General features: G+C 38.8%; 1 protein-coding gene across 3 annotated transcripts in view; it reads left to right on the forward strand.

Annotated features, from left to right (window-relative positions):
* The window catches only part of adad2 (adenosine deaminase domain containing 2), a 14,845-nt gene extending 9,847 nt beyond the window's left edge, over positions 1 to 4,998 (forward strand). The window contains exons 8-11 of one of the 3 annotated variants that reach the window (XM_032534399.1): positions 326 to 546; positions 1,944 to 2,175; positions 4,310 to 4,442; positions 4,623 to 4,998. In XM_032534399.1, the coding sequence (XP_032390290.1) occupies positions 326 to 546; positions 1,944 to 2,175; positions 4,310 to 4,442; positions 4,623 to 4,733 (697 nt within the window). In that variant the 3' untranslated portion in view covers positions 4,734 to 4,998. The remainder of the gene's footprint in view (positions 1 to 325; positions 547 to 1,943; positions 2,176 to 4,309; positions 4,443 to 4,622) is intronic. The other 2 variants (XM_032534398.1, XM_032534400.1) reach the window with 2 other exon arrangements.
* The last annotated feature ends 3,866 nt before the right edge of the window (positions 4,999 to 8,864 follow it).

Here is an 8,864-nt window from a genome sequence, read left to right on the forward strand (position 1 = left end):
TCTGAGATTTTGAATTTGGGGTTTTCATAAGCTGTATGCCATAATCATCAAAATTATAACAAATAAAGGCTTGAAATATCTTGCTTTGCATGTAATGAGTCTATAAAAAATATTAGTTTCACCTTTAAGTTGAATTACTGAAATAAATTAACTTTTGCACAATTTAATTTAATTTTCCAAGTTTCACCTGTATTTTGTTACCTTTTGGCATACCGTAGTTTCAAAATGGTTTGTTTCTGTGCTTGTAAGTATGAGTATATCAGATTTTTGCTTTCAGTCAGAATGGTAGTTAAATGAGTAAAATACAACATTCTGTCTTGTTTAGGGGCCCTGCAAATGATATTTGGACCGATATGAAGCTGCAGTATCATGCCAAGGGCCTGCTGGTCCCTGTAGCCTACCTTGACCCGAGTCTCTGGGGTGCCAAAGTCTGCTGCATATCTGGCAGTGACAAGTTGTGCCGCTGGACTGTCACTGGGGTGCAGGGTGCACTACTGAGCCACTTCATCCAGCCACTCTACATCACTAGCATGGTGCTAGGTGAAGGTCCTCAAAGTGATTATTCTCTATTTTAGGAAATGTATACAAGAGTTATGAGAAGATTCACTCTCATATCTGTATGCTAAATGTGAAGTTACAGACAGCACCTTCCTGCCCTTAGCCAAGAAATAGTCCAGCCAAAAAATTCATAAAGCCACTTGTCATTTTTTACATTTGATATTACACTCACCTAAAGGACTATTAGGAACACCTGTTCAATTTCTCATTAATGCAATTATCTAATCAACCAATCACATGACAGTTGCTTCAATGCATTTAGGGGTGTGGTCCTGGTCAAGACAATCTCCTGATCTCCAAATTGAATGTCAACATGGGAAAGAAAGGGGATTTAAGCAATTTTGAGCGTGGCATGGTTGTTGGTGCCAGACGGGCCGGTCTGAGTATTTCACAATCTGCTCAGTTACTGGGATTTTTACGCACAACCATTTCTAGGGTTTACAAAGAATAGTGTGAAAAGGGAAAAAAATTCAGTATGCGGCAGTCCTGTGGGCAAAAATGCCGTGTTGATGCTAGAGGTCAGAGGAGAATGGGCCGACTGAGTCAAGCTGATAGAAGAGCAACTGATAGAAGAGCAACTTTGACTGAAATAACAATAACAATCTTTACAACCGAGGTATGCAGTAAAGCATTTGTGAAGCCACAACACGCACAACCTTGAGGCGGATGGGCTACAACACGAGCAACCAGATCTCATCCCAATAGAGCATCTTTGGGATGTGGTGGAACGGGAGCTACGTGCCCTGGATGTGCATCACACAAATGTCCATCAACTGCAAGATGCTATCGTATCAATATGGGCCAACATTTCTAAAGAATGCTTTCAGCACCTTGTTGAATCAATGCCACGTAGAATTAAGGCAGTTCTGAAGGCAAAAGGGGGTCAAACACAGTATTAGTATGGTGTTCCTAATAATCCTTTAGGTGAGTGTATACTGTAGCATAGCTTTATGGCTGCTGGCTGATTTTGTTTTGGAACTTTTTGGACAAAGCTGTAGCTTAATATTGAATGTGCAGACATGAGAGTGGAATTAATCTTCTTCTGACTCTCGGCAAGAAAGCAAACAAGTATATTTCCTAAAATGGCAAACTGTTCCTTTTAATGTCGTATGGAAATCACAATAAAGTTAGTTAAAGGTGGTGTTTTGTGAACACAGTAAAGCCTGGTATTATTACATCTTGGTGGTATAATTTCCAATGCATATGGGCATAAACAGTGAGATGTTTTTTGTTATATAATGTACTAGCTGAAATGAGAATATTCAATTACAAGGATTTTTTTTTTAAATGCAATGTTACATGAATCATTTCTTTTACCTGTGTTTTTGTTTCCTGAATTCTTAAAAGATTAAAGAGCAAATACTGAGATTGTTGTATTTATTTAGGGGGCCAGAAGCTCTCGCATGTGGAAGTGGCTAACACCAATATGCGACTGGGTGATGGATGGGAGGACTTTCTTCCGCCATCCTACAAAAAACAAAACATCACCTTTATCTGTGGCCACTACGTGGGGCCCATTGTGGCCTCCCCGCAACATGCCGATCTCAGCATCAACTGGTGCCTTGGAGACAAGGATATTGAAGTTCTGGACAGTAGTAAGGGCATCATCATTGACAGGTAAGATGCAAAGGCATGTACATTCTCTTTTTGAAAACTGCATGATGTTTTTTAATTGAATGAAATTGATCTTTCACTTGTCCTTGCATCAGAAATATGGGACCCGTATGATGTTCTGCACTGTTGTTGCAGAGTCTTGACATGACTAAAAGCTTACGTCATACATTCCTGCAGCCATTTCCAGGGATAGCGTACAATAGCTTGCAGTGCCTTATGCAGTGTGCTTGTTTGACAGTGTCACTGAAGCTTGAGGCTCCTACCATCTCTTGGATTTGGAGCTGCAGATAACTGCTGATGTCCAGTAGCTAGAGTGTGACACAGATGTGGCTCTCACTGCTGTGTTTTCTTTGAGCAGAGCTTACAGCCAAAAATAGATTTTAGATCCTGCTTGGGGCTTGCAGTGTTGCTGCGTCTTTTAGCTTTTAGTTTTCAGCGAAACCGTGGTTAAAAGTGTCAGGATGAGCTCTGCAGGACTTTTCAAACAAACTAGAATAAAATATTAAAATGTAAGTTCAAGATTACAGGACATAAAGTGTGCAGGGGGAGTTGAAGAGGAACTGGAAGGATGGCAAGAACAACTGCTTAAAAAACAAAACAAATTATAGTGTGAAAACAAAAAGAGATGCTGCTTTCGTCGTATGAGACTTCTTTAAATTTGTGTTGTAAAAGTAGCATGCCAATTATTCCCTGCTTCTTTTAGCTATGGTTTTTATCACTGAGGAAATGAACTGCTTCCTAAAAGCCTTGGCATGCACCAAAAACATTTGAATTATACATAGAGCATCCCATTATACGTACAATGTATTAGTTATAATAAAAAGAAAGGATGTTTGTGTAGGACGAGGAATATGATGGGCTGCAAACATTGTAGTTCTCTTTGAGCAGACCTAAAAATTTGATGATATACGTCACCCTGCACAGCCATCTGCAGTGTTGTAGTCAAGATCACCACCAAGACCAAGTCATGACCAAAACCAGAGTGTATCAACCCAAGACCAAGAGGGGTTAAGGGGTTAAGTCCGGACCAAGACAAGACCAGTGCGTGTCCCACATCGCATGACTAACCATAGTAACTCCTCAAATTGATCAAAAAAATTGGCATATTGACATTAGCTATCTAGCTTTACTAGCGTCACTTACACTTAGCTTACCTTTCTTTATGCTTCCTTTCTAAGTGTCGATAAAAATTTGAGTTGGGCCCAGCTGTCTCAATCAGCGTTACATTGCAGAGTTTTCTTTTAGATGTTGTTTTGCAAATAAACTCCTTATGGTTTAGGTAGCCAAATATTATTACTGACGATTTGGCTGACATCTCCCAGACAGCCAGAGCTTCTTCTCCTATCTCCCACATTCACTGTTTAGGGGATGGGGAGAGGAGGGTTATTATTTGCAATTGAAGCAGGAAGGTTTACATCCAATCACTGTAATGTTGTTAAAACATCAGACAATGTAGTGTTATCCCTGTAGTTGCTGTCTTGACTTGAAATAAAATTCCAAGTCCACTTTACCCAAGAACAAGTAAAAATGTGGTCAATTCCGAGACAAGGCCTTTAAAAAAATATTATTGAGACCAAGACCGATCTCGAGTACTGCAACACTGGCCGTCTGCGAATGTCAGCTTCTATTAACACTCTCAGTAACAGTGCAGACAAGAATTGTCTTGACAAACACTTTTTTATGTTCAGCACAGTTAAGCCCCTGAAGCAGAGACTGCATCCTCTAAAATAGCAAGTCACTCAACGCAGTGCATGAACACACACGTTGTATTGACAATTTCTGTCTCCCTGCTAATTAACTGGCTAGCATGTTTATGACTCATTGGTGAGGGAGTGTGTGTGTTACACACACTACAAAGCAAGTTTACTTCTTCAGGAGACAAGAGGGCTTGATTTGCTTGTAACACAGATAACCACAACAACTTTTTGAATGTATTCGTATAATACATGGTAGATGGTAACAATATACCCTCAAATCAAGTCTGTATCCTAAGAAAGACTGATGCATATTGAACAGCATGGAATGTAAATAATGCAGGATTCAAGACGTTGAACATATGTGTTATAAAGTTTGGATAATAATGCAGTATATAAAATACATGTATAGTGAAGTTAAGGTGTTCGTCCTTATTTCCCAGCTCTCCGTCTGTGAGTGGGCCTGGATTCTCCAGCAGACTTTGCAAAAGAGCCCTCTACAGTTATTTTCTCAGAGTTGCACAGCTGGGTGGGCATAGCTATCTGCTGGGTCTTCCCACCTACCACAGCATCAAGGTGCGTGTCAGCTATACATGGTTATATGAATGCTCAGTGCTCCATCAGAGGACTGCGGTACTGTAAAACTATCAAGTCAGGTTATGGTGGAAGTGATTTCATTGAGTGTTTTGTAACTTTTCTTCCTTTTAGTTTTTAGACTGATTGGATGCATGATGTTGTAAATGGTTTGTTTTCTAGGTGGAAGCCACCGTCTACCAGACAGTCAAAGATCTGGTCAAGCAACATTTTGTGAGCAACCACGCAGGTCCCTGGAATTCAAAAAAGCTGGTGGACTGCTTTAGCATTTAAATGTGCTGCCACTCAGTAACAGGCCATGTAGAAGTATAAGTTCCTCTTGAGATTTTATTTACTGTTGTTTACTTCAAAAACAGTGATTCTAGTTTACTCCTAGTTTTATGTATAATTGTATTTAATAATTTTGTGTATGCAGTTTGTCTAGGTGTTTGGGAAAAATAAACAAGATTCTGTTATGCACCACAGTAATGTAGTCCGTTTGAATGAGTTGTGGTTGGAAAAACATGGCTTATAGGCTAAGAGTTGTTCTCTCTGTCAAGTAGAATTGCTACAACATCACCCATTATTGAATTTGTAGCCAAAATGTTGTACTGATTAACAACAAAGAATTTTGTGCAATGTACCAACCAAAAAATGGAACCATTCACAGGTATGGGGAGGGTGTTATGAACAGGTAATTATTATTTTTTTCTCACAATTTTGTGTTTTGTGTTGCTCTTTGTCATATGATTTTAAACTGGGATGTTCCTCATATTTATTCTGATAATATCCACAGCAGGTCTAGTGTGTTTGCGGTCAGGAGTTCAAATCAGCAGCTGAAGCAAAGATATGGTTCAAAGTTTTCAACTTCTCTAATGTCCCCCTAATGATCCCTATTCCGCTACACAACATTTTGTAACAATATTATGTATAAGTATGGTTTCACATATTTTGTTTTTCTAAAAAAATGTCCTGACAGTTGTACATGAGACAGATTAACTGTCAAAACAAAATCACATTTCTCTGCCTCTTTGTTTCTCCTAATGGCATTTGCGAGTGTCCCCTGCGCTCAAACAAAAACAACCAATCAGAGTCCAAGAGTCTCTAACTCAGTGTCAATGACTGCTTGTGACATCCGATCAAACCGTCAAACTAGGCAGCCCTGATGAGAATCAAGATTATTTTACTGCATTGCCTATCTTGTTTAAAATGTTTTCAGTAACATTGTTGCACTGTTTGGCTATGAAACAAGAAGGTTTGTGACCCGGCTACCATGTTGAAAACAGTCGAGCAAAAACCAAGCACCAACCAATTGGCCAGAGCAGACGTTATGATTTTACAGCTAAAAAGTGTGTGTATATATATATATATATATATATATATATATATATATATATATATATATATATATATATGTATGTATATATGTATATGTGTATATGTGTGTGTGTGTATATGTATGTATGTATGTATGTATGTGTCCCATGAAGTACTGTCAGTATATAGTGACAGTTTGAAGAAATATGGCAGAAAGTTATTTATTTTTTTATAAAAATTACCAACCGTACCTTAAAGGAGAAGTCAGGTCAATTCCAACACCTAGCTCTGTGGTTTTTAAATTTGGAGTGCTGTCAGTAGAGAGGAAAAAACAAAACAATCGGTGCTGTCTACACCGTGTTGTCCTCCTGCTAGAGTAAGCTCCCAACAGGCTGAAACAGGGCAAGTTTTAAACTTGTTTTTAGCCTCTAAACATGTTCATAATGTCATTACAAGTGCCTAGCCATGTGCGGTTATTCCTTCCGAGTCAACACAGCCAATTTGACTGCAGTTGATGTAACAGAAAGTCATGTTTTGACTAGTGTGGATTTCACCAGAAAACAGGAAACAGGTCTGTGCACTGGCTGAATTAACACAACTTGTATGCCCTTCTGTCACATCTACTACAGTCAAATTGGCTGTGTTCACTTGGAAGGAATAACTGCACATGGGTAAGCACTTGCAATGACATTTCGAGCATGTGTAGAGGCTAAAAACAAGTTTAAAACTTGCCCTGTTGAAGCCTGTTGGGTGCTAACTCTAGCAGAAGGATAGCTTGGTGCAGACAGCACCGAATGTTTTTCTTTTTCTCTTTGACAGCACTCCAAATTTACAAACAACAGAGCTACATGTTGAAATCGACTAGAATTCTCCTTTTAATGTACTGAATATTAGTTACTTTGGAACTTGTGCAATTCACAAACTTTTCCTTTAACACCTCTACTAGTCTATAAATAAAAATTGTAAAGGTTTTGTCAAACTTTACATTGCTATTAACTGTTGCCAGCCTTTTGGTTTGCATTACATGTGCAGATGTTAAGGGGATATCTGTAGTTAATATAAAAAAAACAGCAAAATTCATGGGACATTTATGCAACATGGATTTCAGTTATGTCTCTATGATGCAACCAATCAGCTCCAATTAATGCCAGTGGTTTATTAAAAAACATATTGACTATTTTGGTCCATCACATGTTCATCACAAGAAAAGTGTCTTAATTTACAAGAAAAAGATTCACATCCGAGGATGGTGTGGTAATTATCCCATTAAGTGATTAAGGAACAATTGTAGAACAATATGGTTTAAACCTGAAGTGCACATGTTCTGGCACAAATAGTCAAGATGTGAAAAAGGAACACAGTGAGTGTATCATGTTAAATTTGTATTATTGCCTCACAAATTGTGGTGCCATGGTTCGTTGTCACCATGGCTCCATTCAGCAGTTGCTTGGCAACCAACTCCTCCTTGGAACTGATGCAACTACTCATGTTTTCATAATTACAGGGTCTTTTACAATATTTAGCAAACACAAAAAACAATAGAATTGCATGATAAAATTGGCTAATGAAGCTAGAAAACAATGGAATACATATCTCTGTGGCTTAAATTGAAGTACAATACATGTTAAGGCTGCTGTTCGGTTTCAATTTTCAAGATGATTTGTATGCAAATGCAATATTATCTTTGTTCCTTCTGGCCAAGCAAGTGATTCCTCCAGCCAGGGGTCGGGTTCATCCCTCTCTGGGACGGCGGAGCTCTTGCACCAGAGGGGCTTCTCTGAGCACGAGGGAGAGCCAGGGAATTCACAAAAAGGCCTGCAAGATAATTAAACATTCGTGAACAATTTAGAGGTGTGAAGGACAGACATTTTTCACATGTGATTTGAGACTATATGCCTGGGAGTTTAGGATTAAATTTAAATTACCACCAGCTAGATGGTGAAGAAAACCTTAAAGAAATAATGATGTCCTTTTAGGCCCAATTACAAAAACTTTCATGTAATTATTTAATATCAGTGCAGTCTCTCATTGATGTATGCAGAGACCTTTACTGTGATTCTGGCAGCTGAGGGACTGTGATGTCTGACTAAATCTGTGATCATTTTATTTGAATCTCAACCAGATGAATTATAACTTTTAATTGCAACCTTTAATGTCGGACAATAGAGTAGAATTTGGGAGTTAATTAAGAGATTAATGCCAAAAGAAAAAAAAACATTACCTTTTTTGACAGTCATTAAGGACTATAATTGAAGCAAAACCCTTTATCTCTCAAAAAAGGTTGCAAATTAGTTTTTATTTTTCTACACAATTTTTTTTTATCACTATCATTGGCTTTTAGGTTTGCTAAAGTGACAGGAATGTTAAACGACAGATTATTAATTTAGTAAGGATGTGTGATGCTTTGGAATGATTATGCTTTGTTTCCTCACCCAGGTTTGGTCTCTTGCAGGATGAGTCCCTCTGGCTGGAGTCGGAGGAAGCTGATGTACTGTCTGTGGAGCTGGACTTGACCGAGCAGGCCGATGGTACTGGTGCTCTTGGAGGATTTGATTTGGGTTTAGCCATGACTCCAACTGATGCCGAGTTGCTCCACTCTGGATGACAACACCAAACGCAGGTATCAGAAATAAAGCCAAGAGTTGTACTTTTTTTATTGTAATTGATTAACATCATAAGAGAAATTCTGCCTTCACAAACACAATGACAATACAATATATATTCAAGTCAAGACGTTTCATTTCCGGAATTGTTAAAGTGCTACCGGAATTTCCGCTGGATGTCCGTTACCTTCCGCTTTCTTTGTGTTGGCATTCTAAACTCCAGTTGATTCATGGACTATGGTTAACTGCTCCTCAGATCTCTGCAGGGTAAATCCAGACAGCTAAATAGACTATCTGGCTATTTTGCAGAGGCACAGTTGTTGAGTCAGGCGCCTAGCGCCGCACATAACGATCGTGATTGGTTTTTTAAAAAAGCCAATAAACAAGGGCACGTTTTTCTCCCCTTCCAGAATGTTGTGTGGACTAGCCAGACCAGGTCTGGCAATGTGAGACTACCAAAAAAGTAACTTCAGATATGGCTGTTGTACCAGAATACTCTTCAAGT

This window comes from Etheostoma spectabile, chromosome 13, assembly GCF_008692095.1.
Source record: "Etheostoma spectabile isolate EspeVRDwgs_2016 chromosome 13, UIUC_Espe_1.0, whole genome shotgun sequence".
Lineage (NCBI taxonomy): Eukaryota > Metazoa > Chordata > Actinopteri > Perciformes > Percidae > Etheostoma > Etheostoma spectabile.